This window comes from Zonotrichia albicollis, chromosome 5 (assembly GCF_047830755.1).
Source record: "Zonotrichia albicollis isolate bZonAlb1 chromosome 5, bZonAlb1.hap1, whole genome shotgun sequence".
Lineage (NCBI taxonomy): Eukaryota > Metazoa > Chordata > Aves > Passeriformes > Passerellidae > Zonotrichia > Zonotrichia albicollis.
Genome location: NC_133823.1, coordinates 50,403,493 through 50,428,711, shown reverse-complemented (window position 1 = coordinate 50,428,711; position 25,219 = coordinate 50,403,493). Strand labels below are relative to the sequence as shown.

Below are 25,219 nucleotides of genomic sequence, written 5' to 3'. Positions count from 1 at the left end.
AAAGAAGGCAAGTAGGGAAATTAAGAGCAGCAGACATCAGGTTGCAGTTCCAGATATCACAGGAGTTACCTGGTTCCAGTCAGCCATGGCAGGTGAGATATGAGGAGGGGAAGCAGGCAAAGCCTGGTGTCCCAGAAACAAGTAAAACAAGGACTGGTAAGGTATGCTGGGGCAAAAGAGCTGCTGTAGGGGAAGGACACCAGTCATTCCTGAGCAAGACTGGCAACAGACAGGGGACTGCAGTAAGAGAGGGCAGCAGCTGACTGGATGTTTGGATGCTCTGCCAGCCTGCAAGTTCTGTAAAATGCTACTGAGTGAAGCCTGAGTCATTTCTTCTAGCTGGAGCTGACTTCTGTGTTTGAATGAGAGTGTGTCAAGTCTGCTCCTTGCAGCTGCCAGCTGAGCTTTACAAGTATGATGTGTCATTCTGGGTGTTGAGATCAGCCCTGGTAGTTGCTATCATTTGCTTTGTCGGGAAAGCTGTGCCTTGTTCAGCTGCTCCAACACAAAACCCCTTGAGGAGATGATGCCGTGTTTTACTCCCCACTAATGGGCTCTTTGGTTTTGATTGCAGGGAAGTGGGAGTGTCCTTGGCACCACTGTGATGTCTGTGGCAAACCTTCTGTTTCTTTCTGCCACTTCTGCCCAAACTCTTTCTGCAAGGAGCACCAAGACAGGACAGTGCTAAATTCCACCTTGAATGGACAGTTATGCTGCTCTGAACACGTTCTTGGGGTGGATTCTGTGGAAACTCAGAAGACTGAGAAACCCCGCAAAAAACTGAACAAGTTCAAGCCCAGGAGAAAGAGGAACAGATGGATGAGAGCTGAATGCAAATAGTCATGGACTGCAGTTCCTACTGCTAACACTATCTTGTAGATAAGTTGTGAATATGACCAGGGAAGGACACAATTTTACGTATATTCTGTAAAGGTTAAAATGGGGGGGGGGATTTTTTTGTTTTGTTTTTTTTATAAATCCACTGAGCCAACCACAGCAGTCTTCTGCTGCTTCTGCACTGATAACGAACTGCATAGTTCAGCAAACTTCAGGACAAACCAAACTTATTACTCAGCATTACAGTTACACTTGAATTGTTTCGAATGTAAAATGTTCCCTCCAAAATACTTGGTTGGAGGTAGGTAAAAATCAAACCAGGTAGGTGTAAACATAGTTTTTTGAGATAGTATTTGTCAACCAACAGATGTTTAAAATAGTATATCCTTGAAAGAAGTTGTTAGTTCTCAAGTCCTTTTGAGTAAGAAATGGCTTGGTCTGTGGTCCCAATGAGATTTGCTTGCCTTGTGTGTTTCTGAGCAGGTGCTTGAATGCCAGTCCTGACCCAGGTGTGTCCCTCACTACAGCCACACTCACAGCAAGGGGTTTGTGCTCTTCAAAAATTATTCTTAAACAATCATGACCATAAATATCCTTCCACCAAGAAATGTGGTGCATGGTGGGAAAAGCACACCCTGTACCAGAGAGGAGGAATCTGACTTTGTAAGAGATTTTTTTCTATACTGTTTTTTCCTGTAGTTCATCCCAGCAAAATATGAAGTTACTTGATCTTGCAGAGCTGTGCAGGTCTGGGCTTAAAGGGATATTGTTTTGCAATCTAGTCCCAGGACTTAAAGGGATATTGTCTTCCAATCTAGGCCCAGTACTTTAGGATTTTTGTGTCTTTATAAAAAGAAACCTTTCAAAAGCTATTACTTGGAAAAAAAAAAAGTTGGTTTTTTTTTTTTTTTTTTTTCCTCAGTGGGAGGTAAAATGCAGAGGCAAACTTTTCTTTGGAATGCTTGGAGTCCAAGTATTTCAACTTTGTGATAATGCAAGAAATGCCCAACAAGGAACAAAATCACTCCCATGAATGAAACAGAAAGCGAAACTTGATTGAAGTGCAAAAACTAAATTCAAAACAAAAGGAAAATAGATTTTTGAAGCAGTGTGTAAGAATTTTGATGCTAAATTTTGAAATGTAGCCTTACTCTGTTCCTTTGCATAAAGTTTCTACAAAAATGGCTACTTGACAGACTAATTTTTTTTGTTACATTTCTAGGAGCTCTGCTCTTGACTGTCCTGTCACAGCTGTGTTGTGTCAGCAAAGCTGTTTTGAATTCCTCACCCCCATTAGCATGGGTGACTCACAGTGAGGTGAACATACAACACTATTGACAGAGATAATACTGGAACTAGGAAAAAACAGTAAAGAGAAACATCTGTGCCAGTTTTCCTCCCAGTGCACATCCTTGGTGTGTGATCAGGGAGCATCCCAAGCACATTCTGATTTTTGCCATTGTGACCCACCCTCCATAAGCACCTCCATGTCCACTGAGCCATTTGTGTACGTTCTAGCTTAGTTTGCCCTTCATAGTGCAGGAATTCTGTGTAGCCCTTTTGAAAATGAAGCCTTGCTGTATCATGGAAGTGTATGGGGTTTTTTTTCCCAAGGTATTTCTTCAGGATTTGATTTAGTTCTTGGAATTGCCAAAACCCCCATTTATTCCCAACATGTAAAAAGTCCGGTTTTATTAGAAGATATTAATTGAAAGAGGTTATAAATGTCGCATTGCCCTATGATGAACACTTTGGTTTCTGTTTTGTGACCAAAATGCTTTGTTTTTTGAATCAGTTTTTATAAACACTGTTGGAAGGTTAATTTTTTTTTTAATTATTTTGAAGAAATAGCAGAGTTCAAAATCAGGGGAAGTGTTACATGTTTGCATTTTTTTTAAATGATATGCCAAGCCTTGCACTCAAGTTAAAATTCAAGATTCTTTAATTGATTTTGAGGGAAACTTTTTCTCTGCCAAGGGGCTGAAGAACAGTCCTGTGCATAAAATCAAAACCAAAAAAATGATACTATGGATGTTTCTTTAACAATGGGTTTCAAGGGAAGGAAAATGAGGTCAGGTAGTAAAGCAGAAATATTTTCCTCATTGCTTTAAAACAAAATGAAGGAATTGGATTTCATTGGGACCATTCTTTGAATACTATACCATGTAAGGAAGGCTTTGTAAGAATACCTTTAAATAAGTTATTATAAAATTTTTCCTTTACATTCCATTGCTTTCATAATTTGTTAACTTTTTTTTTTCAGTTGTTTTGTTTCTTTTTCCTCTCCATGTGTAACAGCTCTGTCACTGTGGAACTGTGATGCCCCAGGTCCCAAGAGGCAGATCCCCACTTGCAGAAGGCACAGCCTGCAGTGCCAGCAGCCCTGGGCTCTCAGGGGGCTCCCCAGCACATCCAGCACAGCAGGATGCAGCAGGGACACCCCTTCTGTCTGTCTGTCTGTCTGTCTGTCTGTCTGTCTGTGGGGACAGAGGGACTGTTCACACAAACAGATCTCAGCCAGGGGCTGTTTGTCCTTCTGCTTCTTCTACCTCTCCCTGCTCTGGGCCCTGGGACTCTGCATCCCTGGGGCTGCAGGCCAGGAGGGCACTTGGGAGTTCTGGGAATTCCTTCCTGAGCAGGAACGTGGATCAGATTCTCTCTCCCTGATACCCCCTGGCCATGAGACCCCGTGAGCTCAGCTCAGGCACTCAGGTGTGATCTGGGAGAGTTTTGGTTCCTGTCCCCATTAGGTGCATTGTAATGAAGGCTTCTGTACCTTTGCTCTGCAGCCTGGGAAAACAGGCTGAAGTTCTGTTTAAAAAAGAAGACAGAAGAAAAGTTGTGACATTGTTTTCCTTCTCCCTCTGTTCAAATCCAAGGTAAAACAATCCTTAAGACTTGAGCTTTCTCATGATGCAACTCAGTACTTTTTAGCATTCAGCAACTTGAAGGATTTTCTGCTATAAATTAATCTAAACAACATTAACTGTGGCATATTATGTGGCCTTAAATGATGTTCTTTGTGTCTTGCCCATCAAAGTAGCAAAATGTCTTTCCTTTTTTAGCAAAAGCTGATACATGACAGCCAATTTCAGAATTTGTTGTTCTTTTATCACATGAGCAAGCATGGAAACAATTTTCAGTTGAGTATGTTAGATGTATTTTCATACAGCCTAGGAAAAGTAATCAGAGTAAATGTCTGTTTTGTTCAATAGCTTTGTGTTCATGGTCAGGTTTTAGGAGGTTTTTTTATTTGAATTACTTGGAAAAGCAAAATATCTTGAAAGACGTATTAATGGAATTTTTCCACATTGTTGAGTCTCATTATTCCATGTCTGACTGCTTGAGAAACTTCAATGTCTTATTAAATGTTGAATTTTATTCCTAGTTATTTAAGAAGTTGCTATGTCTCTTTTGTAAAACAGCTCTATATACTTACTTTGGCGCTTTTTTTTTTTTTTTTCCCTTGAAAGAAAAAAGTGGAATTGATACATCCTGAGCAAGCATGGTTTGGCAGTGAGGGCTTTGTTGTCTCATAGGGAAAACTTGCATTTCAGGCCTACATAAGAGATGCACTGGAAATGCTGTTTTAATGCTTCCACAGAGGTGATAATGATTGTGCTGTGGCTTGTTTTCACACTCTTGCTTGTCACAGAACTGCTGACATTTCTTGCAGTCCAGTTTTTCCAGTGCTGCTCTCTGTTGCTCATGATTTTTGGCTTTTGTGCCACTGAGCTGGGGCTACCCAGCCCAGCCAGCTCTGCTCCCTCAGGGTCCTTTTGCTGTCACAAATGCTGGTCCTGCTTGCTCAGGTCTGAGTTTGACTCTTTGGCTTTTCCACACAGGTTTTTTTTGGGTCTGGTTTGGCTTCCCCTGTGGAGTCTCCCGTGTGTGACAGCAGCTACAATTTTTATAAAAGCATTTCAGAGATCTTTGATACTGGTGGCTGATGGTTCTGCTGAGGTCACCTGGTGCTGTGCAGCAGGATTGTGTCCCTGTGCTGCTCTGGGGAAAAGCACAGCCTTGGGCCAGGGAGAAGTTTCATGTCTCTCCTAAATCAGCAGTGGCAGAGGCTGCATGGAGCTCTGCCCCTGCTGGGCTCTGGGGAGGGCTTTAGGAACCATCCCTCCTGCTGCTGATCCAGAACAGAATCACAGGATGTTTGGGGTGAAAGGGACCTTAAAGACCTTCCACTTCCACCCCCTGCCATGGACAGGGACACCTTCCCCTGGACCAGGCTGCTCCAACCTGGCCTTGAACACTGCCAGGGATGAGCAGCCACAGCTTCTCTGGGCACCCACAATGGCTGATGTGCCACTCTTGCACCCAGTTCCTCACCTGATGGAGATCAAAGAACTGATAAATTCTATAAATTCTTTTAAAAACTTCTAACACCTTCCCTGGGGAGAGGAGAATGATAGGCTGAGGGCAGGAACCACTTAACCCCCCACAGCTGGGCTCCTTCAGCCATCTGTGCTGCTGCAAGATTCAGAGAGAAGTAACACCTGCCACCACCTCTGTGCAGAGCCATTTAAAATCATGGCTCTTTTGACAGAGACTCTGTTTCTACTGGCCATGGAGAGCTGCTGAAGCACAGCAGTGGCACAGAGGGTCACAGCTGGCTGCGCTGGGCTCACACAGCACCTGTGTGGGAATGTCACTGCAGCAGGAAAAGGAAAACAAGGTGGGAAGGTCAAGAGGCCACAGGTACTGGTTTCATGGAGCAGTTGGCATTGGCTCCAGTAGAGGTGATGTTGAATTTTTTCTGGGCATTTCTGACTGCCTGGGATGCTGGCAAAGAGAAAAACATAATGGGGGACACAGAGCAAACAACAAATTAAGAGTCAACCAGCCACACACAGGAATCTAGAAATCGTATCAGTTTAACCAGATGGTTACACTGGGCTGGGTGCACAGAGGAGGGCTTGGAGTGCCACAGCAAACAGGCACAAACCACTCTGGTGCTCGCCGGGGTTGGGTTGCAGTGTCCAGGACCAGGGACAGAACTTTGCCCAGGCATTTGGGCAGGGGTCTCCTCCAGCCCCTCAGGATGCAGAAAGGGGCAGGGCATCCTCTGTGCCTGCCTCTTGCTGCTCCTTTGTAGCTCCACCCTGAGCACCACCTGGCAGCAGGAAACAAAAGGGACTTTTGTCCAGGAATCAACCATTTCTTTTGTTGCACGTTTGCCTACAGCTGAAAGGAAGGGGAGAGCTTTAGGATCCTTTCCCTTGACTTGTGCTTATGCTAAAACTTTGAGAATGGGTAACAAAATAAAAAATTGCATGTTATTAAAAGGAGGTATATTCATGTTAGGTTGTGCTTGGGTGGAAACGAGTGTTGTATCAAAGAGACCTCAATAGTGAGCAGTCACTCCTCACTCTGTTGAGCTGACTATTAAAATGGAGAAACAGGTAGGATTGATTGCTTTTGGGGGCTTTTTTCTCCCTGATGAAAAGAGAAAAGTATTTATGAAGGAAAGTATTTGTGAAGGAAGCTGGAAATTGGAAAAGGAAGACTTTTCCCATCAGCCCAGTGCAGCACAGCATGGGCTGGTTTGGTTTGCACAAGTAGCCACAACTCAAAAACTGAGTTTTATTCCCCAGCACTGATTTTAGCTGTACAGCAGTAGGTTGCTCGTGGTTAAACACCTTGCCCAGAGCCCCATTTGTGCTGCCCCAGGGGAAGGAGAGGCTGCTGGCCCTGGCAGGGCTACCAGCCCGCATAGACGGGCTCCGTGTGCTCCGTGCCCCCGTAGGAGCCCAGCCCTGAGCCCCGGGGCAGCAGCGGCGACTTCAGGGAGCTCCTGCCGTGCTCCTGTCGGCTCCTCAGGATGATCAGAAACACAACAAGGATTCCACCTGGAAGGAAAGGAAGGAATGGTAGTTATTCACAGATGGGAAAGTAAAATATCAGGTGACATTTGCTCCAAGGGTTCTCAACTCAGGTATTCTCTTCTGGTAAAATAAGGATTTTTTTCCTCCTACATACTCTGTACCCTTCCAAAAAGAGGGGGGGAAAAGGTTCCACTAGCACTAATAACACTCAACTTCAGCAGTTCAGCTTAACTCTGCAAGGAATAATGACAAGTTTTAATTAAATAATTCAGTAACTTGCTTTCCTACTCCCATTTACTCTCTAGAACTGTTTTCCACTTGGCATCTTATTCACTGCAGACCCCACCAAAACGATCTTGCTGAGAAATTAGTTTGCTCTGTGCAGCACTCACACTGAAGCACAAGTAGTAACTAACCTAGATTAACTCTGAGTCTAGACTGAGATCAGGGCTGTCAGGAAAAATTACTTTTGGATTGGGCATAGACATGGAAGTAATTGGCAAATCTCAAGTGGTGCGACATTCTGCTCATTTGTTTCTGGCAGAAGCATCACCAGAGAAAACTGATCTGAACAGAAGAGCACAAATCTGTCTCTGTGATGCAATATGGCCAGACAAATACACCCAAATTTCAGTTGTGTGAGCAGACAGCCTCATGGCAAACACTTGATCTGTGAGACCAGCCGTGAAAAACTCGCGGGTTCCTGCGTGGGCTCCTTCCTTCCCCCTCTCTGCTGCAAGCTCTGGGAGAGGCAGGAATGCTGTTCCCTGACCCTCAGACTTGTTTATCACAAATGCTGCTTAATGGGCTATTGTCCCTCTCTGGAGAGTCTTTTCATATCCTTCAGTTTAATCTACTTTTTCAAATTAACACTCGCTTCAAATGGCATCTGCTTTGGCAGATTTTTGAACAACAGCCTGGCACAAGGGGATAGGGGTCAGTGGAGGGCCTTTCTGATGGCTGCAAGCTGCAGCTTGTGAGAACAGCCCTCATCTGCTCCCCCAGGCATTCCAGCCCCATGGGGACAGCCTCCGAGGGTGCTGCTGGAGCTCCTGCGGACCCTGCTGTCCTTGTCCCCTGCTCACTGCCAGGAGACAAGGGTGATGGGAACACACATCTTGTTGGAGAAGCAGCTTTGCTGTGTGACTTGTAACACACACATTTAACCTCTCCTCTCTCCTTTTAACAACAGCCAGCCAAGTGGAGTCTTCAAGAAGCACATAAAAGTCTTCATGGGTCTTCAGGAAGGACATAAAATACACTTGAAACACAGAAACTGTGAATGTGAGGCTTGTTGGATATCCTTTATCCTCTGATGCCTTACTCATCTCTATGACTTGGCTCTCTTGACACAAGATTCTCATCTCTGGTAGTGTAAGGGCACTTAGGGATTTCTCTTCATCTCTGGGCACAGGAGACAGATTCCTCCTCCCAGCTTCCTCATCTGCCCTTCGTGCAATCCACAGCACCAATACTTGCTCATTTTCATCATAACTCTCTGATTAAACCTCCCCCCAACTTTGATTAAAAAACGAGAGAACTCTATTTTTCCCTTTCCTAAGACTCAAAATGCATATTCATTGTTTTGGAATGATTATTCATGGTGCAGCTTCCCAGTTGAAGAGCTCACCCCCTCATTAGCTTGCCCCAGTGAGCTGATTCACAGCAGGTGCATCTGGAGGGATTCTCCCCACACTCAGCAGCTCCTGACTCTTGGGTACAGAAACATTTGGCATCAATGCCACAGCACTGCATGAGCCAGCAGCTCCCCATTCTGCTGGAGGCTGTGGCATGGCTTAAGGCAGGAATGCTTTCAGGAAACACACCAAAAGGAAATTGTCTTTTTTCTTACTTTGATGCAGCCAAGGAATCCCTGTTTGAGGGCTCACACACATCCCTGCCTCCCAGGGACAAACAACAACCATTCAGCACTGTGCCACCTTCCTTCAGAGCCAGGGACAGCACTGGCACTTGTGCCACCTTCCTTCAGGGCCAGGGACAGCACTGGCACTGAGAGCAGCAGAAGGACTTTGATTAGAAATCCTGCTGTCCAGAAACACAGAGCACACCACCCAGAGCATGCCTGGTTTAACAGAGCTGCAGAGGGGACCCAGACTGACCTGCTGAGAAGGTGGCCAGGACAATGACGGTGGCAGGGGTCAGCTGGCAGGAGTCCCCTGCCTTGTACAGGAACAGCTCCATGCAGTAGGTGGGCTCCACGCTGCCCCGCGGGCAGAAGGCATCAGGGGGGCACTTCACTGGCTTCACATCCGGGCTCTGCCCAAGAGAAGAAGGAAATCAGCACCAGCAAACTGCACAAGGTGACCAGGGCAAAGGGAGGTGACATTTTAGCATTAGAGGGGTGAAAAAATAAATGAAGGAATGACCTTGCCATCATTAAATCCAGCCCTGTGTGCTCCTGCAGTGCTGGAGTGTGGGGAGGAGCAGAAGGGGTTGTTACACAGCAAGTCTGTACCTCAAACCCCTCATTAATGCACACACCACCCCCTCATGCCCCAGCCAGAGCAGGCAGCTCCAGCACACTCCTGCAATCCTCATTTTAATTATTCCCTGCATCAGAGCCCTGTCTATGTTTAAGAGTAAGGAAGCTCAGATAACAAGAAAAAAAGAAGTGTTAATTGAGGGGTATTTAGCTTGTGTGGGACAGCTCTGGGCAGCACAGGCTGTCCCAGCTGCTCAGGGGACTCACAGGGCAGTAGTGGTTTTCTGGGCACTGCTCACAGCTCTCCTTGCCCCGCTGTAGTTGGTACTCCCCTGTCCTGCAGGCCTTGCATCTGCTGTCATTGGCACCTTTGAATGTACCTGAACAGCAAATAAGCACAATATTAAGATTTGAGACTAACCCCCAGGACCTTTGCAATTGCATATGAATGAATCAGCTTTCAGAGCCACGGGGAGAAAGAGCATTAAGTGCTCATGTGCACAACAAAAGCTGAGCCTGGACTTTGGTCCTGGTTCGGTGGCAAAGGGTCAGAGCAGAACAGGGACAGAGGGACTAAAGAAAATTTGGGGTCAGACCTTGGCAAACAGAGCAGTGTGAGTAGGAGTAGGTGGGAGAGGGTTTAGCAGAGAGTTCTGGCTTTAATGTAGGGGAAGATGGGAACTGGAGGTCAGCAGTGTTTCATCCTCTCCAATTCTGGATTCAAAGACCTTTTCCAGCTGTTTGAAACTTGCTGAGCAGACTTCAAACACAGCTCAGTTTCCCAACCTTTGTGGGAGAGACAGGTCACAGAAGTTCCAAGTCTCACAGTGGTAAAATGCTTTCCTGCAATGTTTAAAGTGCAGCCGGGCTGTGAGACAGCCTGAGGCTGTGTCCAGGGAGGCTGGTCCCTGCCATGACGGTGGCTGAGTCCCTGCCCAGCCCTGCTGGGGCAGCCTGGGGTGTTTCAGAGAGCACAGGAGGGAGCTCGGCCATTCCCTCACATCCCCTCCCCATGTCCCTTTGCCCCAGGCTGCCCCTGCAGAAAATCCATCACTGACAGCAAGGCTGGGCTTTCCTCAGCAAAGCCACCACCACTGGCAAGATGCTCTTTGCTGGAGCTGGTACCAACTGTGGATTTGGGCTCCTGGGCGTGCCAAGGACCAGCACAGCCCCAAGGCACTCATGAACCAGCCTGGCACAGCACAGCCTCCACCAGCACCCAGACAAACCCCCAGCACATCCCTCATGCCAGGGCCCAGCTCTGCCTGCAGGGCACCTGCAGGGCCAGCTGAGATGGGTCTGGAATGAGCCTGGAGCTGGAGCTGTGCTCCCTTTGGGCACAGCCTTCCCACATTGGGCACAGCCCCTCATTGGGCACAGCCTCCCCTCGGGCACAGCCCCACACTGGGCACAGCCTCCCCACTTTGGGCACAGCCTCCCCTTACCTGCCGGGCAGGTCTCACACGTCTCCGCCGCCTCCCGAGGCGCCTCCTGTCCCCCAGGGCAGGGCCGGCAGCCGGAGCAGCCGCTGGTGCTGCAGGGAGAGGAGCAGGACACGCTGTGGGATCTGCACGGCCCAGCCCACCACAGCCTGCTCTGACAGCCGGGAGGCTCCAGGATCCACCTTTGCTGCACTGTGGGCGTCCGTCTGTCTGCAGTGCAGTTTGTCACCCAGAAGCACAGAATGGTCTGACTGGAAGGGACCTCAAGTGTAGGGGGATGGAACATAGAATGTAATCTTATCCTCTAAAGAGTTGCAGGTGAACCAATTACTAAGGCTTAGGAGCAGGCCTGATGTTAACAGGCCACAGCTGTAGCCAATAAGGAGAGTGTTATAAAAGAGTGGATTGGTTGGTTGGGGGAACTGGAGTCAGTGGCTGCTGTGAGGACAAGGAAGAGTCAGTGCCTGGAGGAGCTGCCTATGAGAAACATCAAGGAGGTACAAAATTCTGGCAATATGGAACCCTTGCCATGTAATGACAATAGAACTCTTGCACTGTAATGACAACACTCAAGGATGATCTCACTCCCATGCATGGTCAGGGAGACTCGAGAAGGTTGCTGGAAGCCGCACCCTAGAGCTGCAATGGCAGGGGACTTTGGGCACTACATTGCTGGTTCCAGCTCCATGGGGGCTAAAAGAACCCCCCTCCCTGTGAGCCCCTGCACCCCAGCAGCCCCTTACTTGCAGAAGGATCCTGGCTGGCAAGGCAGACAAAAAGCTGCATTTTGCTTGGAGCTATAATAGCCTGGAAAAAAAAAGGGTAAGGCTTCAGGATGCTGCCTCCACATCTCTGTCCTACATTGTTGTCACTGTGCTCACGTCCATTTTACAAACAACCAAACAACTCCCCACAAGAGGCTTCAGGTGGCATTTCAGGGCATTGGGGTTATATTTGTCCAAAGCTCTGAAAGAGCAATGCAAGCTCCCTGCTGACCCCTGCCATGCTGAGGGATGCACGGAGGGCTCTGGCAGATTCCCCTGGTGTTCCTCCCAAACCCAGCAAGTGACAGTCAAGTTTTGGGCACAGCCCAGCAGCTCAGAGGGTGGATTTCCAGGGAACAGTTGTGAATGCTCAAGCAGGACCCATCCTGGGTGCAGAGGAGCTGCTGCACTGCATGTGCTAATTGGGGTTTTGCATAAGCAAGTGCTGTTCTGCACATGCTGTTACCCCTCTGCAAACACTGCACCAGGCTGGAGTGGCATTAGCCAGGTGCAAAGCAGCTCCTCTTGACAACCCCAGCTTTAATGTGTGGAAAACAAGGAAAGTATTACACTTAATATTCAGAGTGCAGAACATTGCCTAAATGAAAACAAAGATGGTTTATATTCATTTTTGCTATCAGAAATAGAGAATATTTTGTTTCCTAACAATGCTCCCCCATTGTGCTAAAACTGAATTTCATAAAACTTTTTTCATTGCAGAGTTAGCATTAACTTGTTGCAAAAACAAGCATGGCTGAGATCTGCTCTTTCCATTTTAATAACAACAGAATAGGGAAGAGATCTGCTGGGCTGTTTTTAGCTTGTTTACCCTTCAGTGCTTTTAAGTTACCTGGTAATTGCATCTGCCCCTGGGAAAAAGCACCATGTGATGAAAATGCATTTGTGTTGAACACAGACCAAAGCCTACCTCGCTCACAGGCCCTGCAGGCTGCAGCCCCAGACTCATTAGCAAAATGTCCTGGTGGGCAGGGAAGGCACACAGAGCTCCTTGGGAGGCTGGGAGGGAAGGGAGCAGAGAGGAACACAATTTTAAGTCACCCAAGCCTCCATCCACTTGGAGAAGACAGAGCAGAACATGACACTGACTAGTCTAGAAATAGAGCAATTGTGAAAAAGGAGTTTGGGCAGGAAAACATTGGTTTGAACTCACCTGAATATTAAAGGTTGACTAAAAACCTGAATTTTTCTGTATTATTAGGATTAGAGATGCCCTGTGCCTGTGGGCAATATGGAAAGGGACCATCTGAATTGAAGGTCTTGAAAAATACGCTGTGGTCAGACCTAAAACCCTTGGCTTAAGTCAGACTCTTAAATCCACTCCTGAAAAAGGAACAGGGAAGGTGTTTGCTGTTCAGCATCCCTCAGGGATTTCAAAAGGAGCTGCTCCTCCCTCATTGCTGGGAATCAGGAGCTGAAAAAAGGGACCCAAACCACAGGCAGTGACGTGAGAGAGCCCTGATCTTAAACAGGAGGGACTGTGGGAAAAGGGAGGTAACATGTCAGGAGGAGGGGAGGAAATGAGTGAGGCAAAGGCAGGCAAAGAGGAAGCTTTTACATCCATCACTAACAGCCAAATCCCTCTCAACAAGTATGTGGGGATAGGAATTTGATAACATACTCAGAGATGCTTTGGAGGAAAACAAGGACATGATCTTTAATTCTTTCAGAAACTGCAGGGCTGCATGAGATTTGCAGGGAAAAAATATAAAATTTTAAAAAAATACACCAAAAAACACCAAACCAAAATGAAAAAAAAACAACCAAAAACCCCCAAAAGCAACTGGAAACACAGCAAATGCTTTGCTGCAAACAAATCAACGCAGGGCCTGGGCCAGCCAGAGCCTCTCAAAGCTGCAGGGAGGCCAAATTCTCCAAAGAGCACAGAAATGTTAAACGGTTCCCTGGAAGCCCTGAGGCCCAGGCAGGCACCGGGAGATGGCCACGCACCCCTGCACCCCCAGGTCCCTCCAGATCCCCCCTTTTGGTCCCTGCCCTGGCACACCCAGCCCAGCAGGGCTGCTGGCCCTCTCGGGTCCCTCTCCCACATCCCAAGAGCAGCAGCTCTGTGTGCCCTGACTCTGCTCCTGGCTGGCTTTTAAAGCAGTCTGGGGGCACATTTTTAAGGCAGGTCCTCACAGCACAAAAACTGCGAGGACAGGGCACAGAGGGGAGCACAGAGGGAGATCCTCTGGCACCTCAAGCTCAGGGGCTGCTGCCAACAAGCTGCACAGTCAGGTCACCCTTCCCACAACCCAGGACTGACCCAAAGGGAGCAGCTCCTCAATGGACACGGCCCTGGGAGGCTCTTCCCACCCCTGCTGTCCTTGCCACCCCACAAAGGGCACAGCTGACTGCTTGCAGACATGGATACAGCAAGAGAAAATCCAATAGGAGTGGAGAGAGCAGCACATGCCCATGTCCCCACAGCCAGGGGACGTTGTACAGCATCCCTGGATCAGGCAGCCTGATGGAAGTGTAAGGCTGGGCTCCTGTCCTGTCAGCTTTTCCACGCTCTGTCAGCTGAGGGTATTGCTTTAAATGCCAGCAGCTCAAAAGTAAAGAGATGCCTTGGGGGCAAGAAAACAGGGATTGAGGAAGGAATTGGGCAAAGCAGGGAGATGGAGCCTGCTGGTCAGACATATCCCAGAGAAAAGCTGAAGAGATAAACTCACACCTCCCTGCCAAGTGTCTCCCCACCACAAAACAACATGTTCCCTCAGTGCAGACAAAGGGCATGAGGGTAAAAAAGGGAAGCCCACACAGGGACAGTCTCAGCACAAGCACATCCACACCAAGCTTTCCTGATGAGGAGAATTCAGCCTCTGAGAAACAGCCCTGGCAGCACATTCCCTACAGCCTGTAGGAATCCACAAAATCAGAGGGTTTTGGCAAAGCTGCAAAGGGCAGGTCTCAGAGACAGCAGAACTGGGATTAGAGCTAAGCAGCAGCCATGAGATTGGTCAGCAGAAAAATTATTTAGAAAGTAGAAAAGCAAGGACAAATAGAACAATGGTCTGTGTATTAACGCTTGTCTAGAATAACTCCCTAAGCTACAGAAAAGTTGGACACAGATAGACTTGCTAGATATAGCAAGATATTAGGAAGTTTGAAACTTAATAATGGAGCTCTGTGCATTGTGTTTTAAGGCTTACAAGTAGGTATCATATTTGAAATAAGCAGGCAGTGTTTAACCAAAGGTACCTGTGCTTATAGGGGTTGGATGGAACTATTGTCAATGTGCTTTTGCTTTGTGTGATTGGTCAAAAAACTTATAAAGTGAGTTGTAACATTAAGTTCTTTGTCTGCTGCCTGAGATGTGAGCTGATGGCATCTTCCCATTGTCATAACCATGTAATGAGAGTGATGCTGACAAATAAAACAGCTCGAGGCAGGTTCCACAGCAGCCCCGTCCCGTCTGTGATTTGTACACAGCCCTGCCGGTGATACAGCCCAAATGTCACCGACATCTTCTGTGAAAATTCTTTTCTTTAGGATTTTTCCTGCTGAGAAGCTGAGGCCTCAGAAACAAAGTGTAAACAATGGTTATTTGCTGCTGTGGAATGCCACAAGTGGATCCGTGATTGGTCTCGTGTGGATGTTTGGATTCAGTGACCACTCACGGCAGAGCTGGGTCTCTCTGTCCAAACCAGCTGCTTTTGTTTTCATTCTTTTCTATTCTATGCTTTTTAGTATAGTTATAATGTAATAGATCTATCATGAAATAATAAATCAGGCCTTCCGAACATGGAGTCGACATTCTCATCTCTCCCCTGATCCAAGGACCCCTGTGACCACTGTCACACCCAAAGGAGGAGATTTTCGTGGCTGGGAAGAGTTTTGTGGTTATGATGCAGCTCCCACACGCGGGGCTCGGCACTCACCTGGTGTAGGAGCCTTGAGGGCAGGGCAGGCAGGAGCGCTGCCCCCTCTGGGGCTGGTGCTGCCCTGGGGCACAGGGGCTGCAGTCACCGGGGTCGCTGCACGCTCCCCCCGGGCAGCACGAGCAGCTCAGGGTGCCTGAAGTGGGGCAGAAAGTCAGCATCAGGAGGGCAGGACTTGACTGAAACCCCTGTGTCACCCAGGACAGGTCACTGCCACAGAGGCAGGAGCTCTGGGATGCAGCTGCCCTGGCAAGGCGCTCACAGAGGGTAGAAACTGCAGTGTACATGTAATTATGCTGCTGCCCGCTGTTAGCAAGCTGCAGACAGCCACAAGATGATCTAAGGAGTCAAGGCTATCAGTGTGGAACTCCAGTAATTAAGCTGACTGCTTTTTCCTTCTTTGAGGGGCCAGCCAGGAAAAATATCCTTGTTTTCCCTCCAACACACAAAAAAGAGACATAAAAAAGAAAAAAATAAAACCAAAACCAAAAAACCCCAACCAAACCAGCAACAACAAAAAAACAAACAAACAAAAAAACCCAAAAAACCCCAAAATTCCAAAAAAAACAAAAAACAAAACCCCAATACACTTATTCAGATCACTGATAATTTAAGCTTATAGGAAGCTGAACTGATGAGTGAAGCCCCAGAGTCAAGGATCTGCCTAAAGCAGCAGCAGTTTTTCTTTGAGCACAGGTACCATGGCATTCCCAGCAGGCAAGTTCTACCCCTCTGCTCCACAAAACCAATCCCAGCCAGTCAGAGGAACTGGGTGCATTTACTGCAGCTGCACCACCAACACAGGCAAGAGGAGAAGGCTCTGACTAAGAAGATCCTGCATAAAAGGGAGGTGGGAGATAGCTCCTGTCCTCTGCAGATTCACCCTAAAGCATTAGAGCTGCTTTTAAAAAGTGCCCTGCAGCATAGGGAATAGGCAAAAATTTAAAAAAAAAAAAAAAAAAAACCCCAAAAAAAAACCACAACCAAAAAACCCATGGCTTGTGTTTTGGAGGATTATTTTCTTTTTCTGAGATTTTTTTTGTGGGAGGGGGTGGTAGTGGTTGATCAAGTATTTTCTCAAGGCCATGGAAAAAGGCTGTCTCCATAGCAGAGATTCTCTTTAAACATTCAAGACAGCTGGAAATTGGCCTTGTATTTGGCCCTGGAGCCCAGAATGATGTTCTGCCAATAAATCAAACTGGACTTGTGGTACACTTTGTGCCACAGTCTGACCACTTTGTCACCCCATGGGGAAGCCTCAGGAAGACCAAAGCACAGCACAAGGCCAGGAAAGACCAAGCCTTTGATTTCAAGAGGGCGAAATTAATTAAATCCCTCTCCTGCTGCCTGTCCAAGCTTCCCAGACAAGAACAAGAGCCCTGAGAAATCCCTTTTCCTCCAACCCAGCAGCCAGGGCAGGCAGCCTTACCTTGTGTGGGGGCTGTCCCTGGGGGGCAGGGGAAACAGGCTGTCACGTTCTCTGTGCTGCAGTTGGAGGGCTGGGGGGTGCTGGGGGGCAGAGCTGATGATGGGAGCCCAGGGGATGGGGTCACTCCTGGAGGGGACGCTGGGACACTGCTGGATGTGGCTGCCAGTGCTGAAGTCTGAGAGGTGGGGACAGTCCCCGTGGTGGAGGGCAGAGTCTGGGCAGGGGTTTTTGTGCTTGGATCAGCAGATGGAGCTGCTGTGGATGCAGCAGGGCCTGCAGTGGTTGCTGTCAGCCCAGCTGAGAGTGTTGCAGCAGCAGCTGGGGGAGCAGAGGCTGGAGCAGGGGCTGCACTGGGAGGTGCTGGGGTGGATCCAATGGGAACCCCAGTGCTGGTTGTACTGGGAGGTGCTGGGGTGGATCCAATGGGAACCCCAGTGCTGGTTGTACTGGGAACCCCAGTGCTGGTTGTACTGGGAGGTGCTGGGGTGGATCCAATGGGAACCCCAGTGCTGGTTGTCTGGCCTAAAGCAATACCTAAGGGAAGAAAAAACCATAATTAGTGGTTGAATTATTGCTCTCTCTTTAATCATGGCTTCTCATTTAGGTCTTTATCAAGTGGTTAAACCATGGGCCCTTGTTTGATGTCCAAAAACTCCCCTCTGCTGAGCTCCACTACAGAGCAAGGATCTGAGGCAGCATCTGAGCATGTCTGGCACATGAGAGACTTACCAAGGACATAAATTAGTGGGTCCATGAGGCCACAAATAAGTAAATGCCAGTGTCTGGGAGGTCTGACTCATGGGTGTGAGAATTGCCTGAAACAGCCAGTTCTGTTAGCTCCTAGAAACTGTTTACTGAGATCTCATGACAATCTGATTTAAGATGCTTGTCAAGTAGCTGGCTGCATCCCATCTCCCTCAAACACATCAGCCAAGGAAAGACATGGGCTCAGGGTTCTTTTAAGCTGTTCTGGAGGTACTTCCAGTAACCAGAAGGGAGCCTGAGGGCCAAGACTTGCTTTAATTCTGAAATCCCCTCATCAGAGTGAGGATTGCTGAAATCTGTAGAGAAAGGAGGTGTTGCTGCAGCTCAGGTTGTTTTGTTGTGATACAGGGTGGACTGGAACATCCTCTGCTGGTGGAAGACATCCCCTGGCACGGCATGGGTAATGTCCTGCAGTTTCAAACAGAGGAAACTGAAACTGAACATGGAAAGCAGCAGGTTATTGCTAATTTAGCAGTGTGCTACTAAGCAAAGGAAGAAAAGCAGAACCAAACCAGGCAGCTCCTCCTCTGTGCCACCAGCTGGGTTCAGGAACTCAGGGCAGGGATTCCCTCAATATTTACTGCAACTTCTGAAAACACCCAACCTTATACAGCACCAGTAGGCAACTGGAGCTGCTGCTGTGGGGTGTAAATGCTCTCTCCAGCAGCACACACCTGCTAAACCCCCTTGCCAACACATGCCCAGCAGCACAGACAACACAAAGACTCCTGAGAAATTAATTGGTTTATGGTTTTGCAGGAGGTCAGAGGGTGTAGCTGATGCCCGACAGTGGGATGTGGGTGAGGAAGGACACGGGCAGGGGGACAGGAGGGGTGACAGCACAAGCTGCCAGGTGTCAGACCCACATCCCTGCAGGCTCTTCCCCAGCCCTGATCCACCCCCAGCCTTGAATTTCTCTTTTAATTCTGTACCTACCATGCAAGGCCAGGCACTGTGGACACGACCCTGGTACAAACACCAACATGCAGACCAAGCTGAGGGCAGCTCCAGTTAAAGTTCTGCACCAGGATCAGGACAGTGGATAAAAGAGTCTTTATAGGGTTGTGATCACATGGAGACAGTTTGCTGGGAGTGCTCCCTCCTGTTGTTGACTGCCTGCTTTGTGCCAAAATCCATCTTGGTGTAACTACTGAGTAAAGCAGATGAGCACCCAGCCATCTGGGCCACTGCTCAGGTTTTAAAGAATTTACAGAACAGCCTGAGTTGGAAGGCACACAGAGGATTGTGGACTCCAGCTCTTAAAGAGAATGGCCCATATGTGGATCAAGCCCACAACCTTGGCATTATTAGCGCTGTGCCAATAATGTTCAGCACCAACTGAACTATATCTCATTTCCTTGCTGTGGCCCTAAAACAGAGACACCAAATCTAGCAGTGATCATCTTGTAACACCCTGGTTTGCTCCAGGATCAAATCCAAGGGACAGAGGCGCCAGCATTGGTCCAGGGCAGGGAGAGCAGCCCCACAGTGCCCACCCAGGACACTCCTACTGTGGCCAAACCTCCACCCAGGACCAAGGTGCACAATTCCCCTCATCTGACCCCTTCAACCCCTGCCTCAGGGGTTGAAGCCAGTCTGCTTGCTTTTTCCTCACCTCTGGCAACAAACTGAGTCAGTCCTGAGATCCATTAAACTGATCCTAACATGAGCACTAGCAGTAAGGCAAGGGCACTGTCAAATTCCCAGGGAAAACCTTTCAGAAGGACCTCAGGAATCAAAGTCTGACCTCCCACAGCTCCTCCTGACCCCAAAAGCTCAACCCTGCCAGCCAGAGACACTGCACAGGTTTCAACAACTTGGGATGCCCATAGCTGGATGAATTTTGTTGTTTTGGGGTTCTTTAGTTGAATGTTTCATTGTTGGTTGGTCTTAATGGCAAATGGTGGTGATCTTAAGAGGACTTTTTAAAAATGGAAAGCAGTTTTCCACAACATGTTACCAAAAGTAGTAAAGTTGTTTGCAAAGCTTCAGTAGCCATCAATAACCTTTGGTAGCTAGTATTTCTTAATAATGTAAACAATTTCTAGAGAAAAAAAGAAGTCAGAAGGCTGAAAAAAATAGTTTTGAGCACTAGTAAAGCATTTGTGTATTTTACCAGTTATAGTCAGTCACAGGTGTGAAAACCAGTACTCAAACAACCTCAGCTTCATCAGACAAAGCATTTTCTCTCCTGTACTTACACCATCTATGTCATGGAACAGTGATTTTGCTTTCTAGAGCCTTTTTTTGTTTTGTTTTGTTTTAAGGAGCACTGTGAATCACCTGAAGTATCTCCAGGGGAACCTGATGGATGTGTTATTTTGCATGTGACGCCTTGGTACAAACAGGAGCCTTGAGGAAGTTGGAAGGATAGAGAGCTTATCTTTTCCAACCTACAATCCTGTTCTTTGGGCTTTAAGATAAAGCCTCTGCAAATCCTTACTATGCAGAGCAATACAGCTCTATTTCTTTTTTTTCCTTTTCTTCCTGTAAAAGCAAATTTTTGTATTTACCGCAAGCATCCTGCGTCCACCAGTGCCTGCGTCTCAACACTTCCCTCCTTCCCCCAGCCCTGCCCACAGCCTCACCCCAGGGCTCCCTCAGTCCCACTATGGCTTCACCCCTCTGTGCCCACCCAGAGAAGATAATCCCTGTGCTGGGAGGCCTTACCTGTTAAGCACACCATGGTTAAGCTGCACAGCAGAGGACAGAGCCAGGCACTCATTTTTCCCTGAGGAGTAACACAGCCTGTCAAGAGGCGAGATCAGCAGCTCCTGCCCTCACCCAGCTGCTCATTCTGCTCCGCTTTGGTGCCCAATTTTGTCACCTGACTGATCATGTGGCTCAGCCAAGTCACCCCGTGCCCAACAAAGGGGGGTTTATATTCAGAGTGCAGCAGGTCTGAGAGGACACGGCCTCCACAGAGCAGAGCGCCCAGAGGAGCAGCTCTGCCCTCCCAGGCTGCAGCAATCCTGTGAGGAGTGTTCTGGAGGAGCTGCTGGGCAGGAACGGGCAGAGCAGCATGGGAACCCAGCCTGGCTGCGGCCCAGCCCCCGTGACCTCGTCAAGTGAGAGGATTTCATTTTTTAGACCCACGGGATTTCCTGAGAGAAGAGAAACAAGAAAAACAACCCCAGAGGAGTTCCCGTTTTAACTGGGGCCAACCATGCTGTAACCAGAACTCAGAACACAGCCTCTGGAGAGCACAGAGCTTTCCCAACCAGCATTTCCCTCCCCATTGCCCCCACAGTGTCCAGCTTGATGTATCAAGCTGTTACCAGGATCAAGCACATAGATCCTGATGATGATGATGGTTTTGAGGTGAGAGCATTAAGTTTAATGGGGCCCCATCCCATTTTCCATGTGTTCCAGTGTCTGTACTGCCTGCTGGTCCACCTGAGGACACAGATGTCCCCCTGATTTCCTTACCTTGTAGCCCTGCTTTGAAAGATCCCCCATTCCCCTCTGCCCCCACTGTTCAGCAATCAGCATTGCCAAGCCCCCGCTCTGAGAGGTTTTCCTTTAGCTGAATGCCACATCTCACATGTCACCTCTTTGCCCACCCTCTCTCGGTGGCCTGAGGCTCTGCAGGGAGACAATTCCTGCAGGAGCAGCATCTGGGGATGGAGCAGCTCTGGGCACTGCTAAAACACTGCCAGCAATCACCCAGTGGGGTTTGTCCTGCCAGGGAAGCTGGCAGCAGAGCAGTCCCCCATCCCACAAGCTGCACCCCCTGGTTAGTGAGTGGGGAGATTTCCCACACTGCCCAGCCCCAGAGCCAAGTCACACATTTGCTGAGCACCTACAGCACCCATGTACACTGCTCTGGAAAAGCAGTTCAGAACTGGATGTGGCAGCACTTCCACTGTCACTTTCAGCCTAACACATGGAAGAGAAAAGGAAATTGTGCATTAAAGCCCTTCCTGTGCCCTCAGAGCCCCCTTTCTGGGTGAGCTATCAGAGCTCAGGTGAGAGATGAGACAGGCTGCTTTCCTCTCAACTGTTTTAGCAACTGGGCAAGCTGGAAATACACTTCCAATGGGGAAAATCTAATGCCACTTCAGGGCAGAAAAATTCAAACAGACAAATTCATAAACTCCTGACCTGCCTGGGCCTGTCTCCATTGAGATTAAATGCTTTTGCTAGTTGGTTCACAGAGAATAAAAAGCAGTGTCATGGTTTATCAAAAACAATGTCCTAGGTTGGCACAGGGCCTCGATCTTGTCAGTTCTGTTGCTCTTCCATGGTCGGCAGACCTTGTGTCCCCAAACAAACCAGACAGTGCCCTCTACCCTCAGAACTTACAGGGCAGAGACAGGAGCAATGATGCTTCTCCCAAGTACACAGCATCCTGTCCAAACACTCCACAGTTTGTGCCAGCTCCCTGGCCTTGCCCAGCCTGGAAAGGACAGCTCTTGTCCAAGGCTGCCCTGATCCATCCCTCTGAGCAAGCAAAGGATTTGCCATCAGAGGTTTCATCTGCTGAGGGCAGATTGGATTTCTGAGCTTCCCAGGCTTTAGAAGCCCAAGGAGCACCACAGGGCTCTGCATTACTGCCTGCCAGTCACCTGGGGGTCAGATCTCCTAGTGATTGTTTACAAGCAAAGCTGCCTGCTGAATAAAAAATGCCAAGCAGGAAAACTCTCAAACACCTCTTCAGTGTCACCTGTGACCTGCCACTGCCCCAGCTTTTGTCAGTGGGATGTGACTAAGTGCTGTGGGGGTGAAAATGCCCAGGTGAGGTCCCACTGCAGTGGGGACAGTGCAGAGGAGAGGAATGTGTGAGCTGACAGTGGGCTGTCACATCCATCAGCCTGAAAATGGCAGGTCACCAGGTGACCCCTTAAGGTCAGGAAGGTATTAACTACAAGCAGAGGAGCAGAGTGGTTTGGCTTGAAAGGTACTGCTAAATATCATCTCCTTTCAACCCCCCTGCCATGGATAGGGACACCTTCTGCTAGACCAGGCTGCTTCAAGACTGATCCAACCTCCAGGCTTGAACACCTCCAGGGATGGTGCAGCCACAGATTCTCTGGGCAACCACTTTCAGTGCCTCACCATCCTCACAGTTTTTTTTTTTTTTTCCCCCTAATAACTAATATAATCCTGTACCTTTCCAGTTCAAAGCCGTTCCTCCCTGTCCTATCATCACATGTCCTTGTGTCCCTATCCAGCTCTTTTATTGCCCCTTGAGGTAGCAGAAGGTGCTGAAAAGTCTCCCTGGAGCCTTCCCTTCTCCAGGCTAAACAACCCCAATTCTCTCAGCCTGTCCTCATAGCAGAGGTTCTCCAGGCTTCTGAGGACCTTACTGGCCCTCCTCTGGACTCAGATCATTTTATCCATGTATTGTTAGACTCTTTCCATGGTTATCCCCCACTTCACTGCCCTGTTGGTGTCCTAGGCTTAGCAGACACCTGTTGGAGTGGCAAATGACTGTTGTGCTCCAAGGAAGGTAAGGTGCAGCAAAGCTGTCCTGTCCCCATGACTCCAGGGAAAATGGGGAAGCTTGGTGTGCTGTGAGCAGCTATTGCACAGGACTGTGGTCCTTTGGCAGGGTTGCTGAGCTAGAAACTGGGGGTGGGGTGAGCTGCTGCTGTTGCTGGGAAAGAGCAACACATTCAGGCAAACTGCAAACTGGGGCTTTTTCTTGGAAAAGACTTTTTTTCAAGCAATATAGGTTGTGATTCCTACCCAAACCTGGCTGTGTGTAGAACAGGTACCAGGTAGCACTTGCTCCTTCACAGACAAAAAAGCAGCAGCACTCCTGACCCCCCTGGGATTCACCACCCCACGGGATGTGCTGGGAGGCAACCATGAATCCAGACCCCTCTTTTAGGTGCAAGGTTATTCCACGATATATCCACTGACTCCCATAAAACAGGTGTACAGGCTTTAGGGATGCTGGGCTAACAAGGAATCAACAGCTTTGTGCTCAAGGGAGGCCCAAGATTCTCCTACAGTGGTTAAAAAAAAAAAGGAAAAAAAAAAAATCAAAAAGCAGCACCACTGCTCCCCGAGGAACAGACAGGGTTTTATGCTCTGGACGGCGGAACCTCTCCGTGAGCGAGCGGCCACGCGATGGCACCACAGCGCCGGGCAGGGGACACCAAAGCCGCCTCCCCCAAAATCAGCCTTTGGGAGCGGCTCTTCCCAAACCGCGCCCGCAGGAACCTCCGGCAGCCGTGGCTGTTGGGGAGGTGGAATAACGGCAAAAGGGAGCTGGAGGAATTGAAGTAAAAAATAAATGGTAAAAGTTATTACAGTCACTCTGAAACAAAAACCTCTCACCTTTTTTTAAAAATGTGTTTCTTCTGTGCCTGGGTTTAGAAGGAATATTAAAAAAAGAGTAGAGCTGGCCAAAGGAAAGGTGCTGTACTGCAGCAGGGATCTGATGGTTTAGCCAGCCATAATCATATACAGAGGCTAGAGGTTTATATTCTCACAAGCAGCACAGAACATTCAATTCTTATTTAGTCCCCCCATCCGTTAAAAAGGTGGTCATAAATGGACCAGTGTGTCTGGGGTGTCAGTCAGTTTTAGGATGCAGGTCAAACCCAGCTGGTGCTTCAGGCAGTACAAGTGCAGGGAGTGTTGCCTGTGCTGTTCATACCTGCAGCATCTGGGGGAGGGAAGGAGGAAACCCCTTCCATCCAGGCACAGCTCTGGTCTCCCTGGCCAACAGCTCTGGATCAATGCACATGATCACAAAATTTTAGCACAGCACAAGACCAGCTTGTCTTGCCAACTCTCCTATGTCAGGAAATAACCAATTAAAAAAAATTAATTTTAATTGAAAGTTGAAAATTACAAAGGAGAGAGACTGTAAACTTCAGTGGCACCAAATGATGGGGCAGGCACTAGAGCCAAGCTTACATGCTAGTGAGGGGTTCAATCAACCATTCAGAGAAACCAGTTGCTTTCTGTTTACATTAAATTTTTACCAGGAAAAATAGGTATATTATAAAACCAAATACACAGGAACCACATTCTGAAAGCCAAATAAAGGAATCTCCCTACATTCCTCAGGAAAAGGTTGCAGAATCCCAGAATTTTTTCAGTTGGAAGGGACCTTAAAGATCATTCCATTCCAACTCCTCTGCCATGGGCAGGGACACTTTCCACTAGACCAGGTTGCTCCAAGCCCCATCCAACCTGGCCTTGAGCAATTCCAGGGATGGTACAATGCGAGTGTCTTGTAACACAGCAGGTTCTGGAAACGGTCACCTCATTTACTTTAGAACAGTCAGGTTTTGTTTCTTGCCTTTCTCCCTTTCCTGCTCTCAGGGGAGCCTGTACACACACCTGTGTGGCAGGGAGAGGAGTGGGGTCCCAGATGTCCAAGCTCTGTCTAAAGGCACTCAGAACACAGGACAGCATCTGGCACAGGTTTGTCCAGCTCTGGAAGAGGTCAGTGTTTGGTCCATCATCAGTTTCAAGGGTTAGCACTAGAGCAACATCCTGAGCATTAAATCCCCTACAAGCTTGTACCAGCTATGTCTCTCCCAAGTGGCCAGTGGCAGAGAGATTGCTAAAACCAGCTGGGTCTGGTTCTGGCCAGGCCAGGCTCAGCAGGCAGGTGAAGTGGCACATCCCTGTTCATGTGGAGTGTATCAGGTCAGGGCACCAGGAAATCTCAGGGAGCAGGTCCCCTCTGAAATAACAAATGGAGTGTGCATGTCAGCCTCTCCTAAAGCTTTTGTCCCAAGCATTCTACCAGAGCAGCTGACCTGGAACAAAATTCTCTTCCTGGCTATTTGATAAGGTCGACTTGACACAGAAAAGAAAAACTTCTGACTATGTCTG

The 25,219-nt window shown here is 48.3% G+C and overlaps 2 protein-coding genes across 8 annotated transcripts in view; one reads left to right on the top strand and one right to left on the bottom strand.

The window, feature by feature from the left end:
- The window catches only part of NSD2 (nuclear receptor binding SET domain protein 2), a 107,031-nt gene extending 102,803 nt beyond the window's left edge, over positions 1 to 4,228 (top strand). For all 6 annotated transcript variants that reach the window (XM_074541673.1, XM_014266087.3, XM_074541674.1 and 3 more), the window contains one exon: positions 575 to 4,228. In XM_074541673.1, the coding sequence (XP_074397774.1) occupies positions 575 to 840 (266 nt within the window). In that variant the 3' untranslated portion in view covers positions 841 to 4,228. The remainder of the gene's footprint in view (positions 1 to 574) is intronic.
- LOC106629338 (uncharacterized) lies at positions 2,816 to 20,866 on the bottom strand. Of its 2 annotated transcripts, XM_074541676.1 has the most exons (9): positions 20,087 to 20,862; positions 16,652 to 17,185; positions 15,223 to 15,358; positions 12,249 to 12,337; positions 11,300 to 11,363; positions 10,560 to 10,648; positions 9,382 to 9,494; positions 8,792 to 8,948; positions 2,816 to 6,695 (listed from the first exon to the last, which is right to left on the bottom strand). In XM_074541676.1, the coding sequence occupies exons 1-9, from the start codon at positions 20,139 to 20,141 to the stop codon at positions 6,547 to 6,549; spliced, it is 1,386 nt and encodes a 461-aa protein (XP_074397777.1). In that variant the 5' UTR covers positions 20,142 to 20,862; the 3' UTR covers positions 2,816 to 6,546. The 2 variants fall into 2 exon arrangements, with proteins under 2 accessions (XP_074397777.1, XP_074397778.1); XM_074541677.1 differs by lacking the exons at positions 10,560 to 10,648; positions 15,223 to 15,358 and having other exon boundaries at positions 20,087 to 20,866.
- Between the last annotated feature and the right edge of the window lie 4,353 nt (positions 20,867 to 25,219).

Bases quoted from the DNA above. Each gene is read 5' to 3' on its own strand.
- LOC106629338 (XM_074541676.1), bottom strand. From the start codon at position 20,141: ATGAGTGCCTGGCTCTGTCCTCTGCTGTGCAGCTTAACCATGGTGTGC. The intron at 12,338-15,222 runs GTGAGTGCCGAG...CTTCCCTCCCAG, and splicing joins CCTCAAGGCTCCTACACCAG to CCTCCCAAGGAGCTCTGTGT. The intron at 6,696-8,791 runs GTCAGTCTGGGT...CTTTCCTTCCAG, and splicing joins CCTGGCCACCTTCTCAGCAG to GTGGAATCCTTGTTGTGTTT.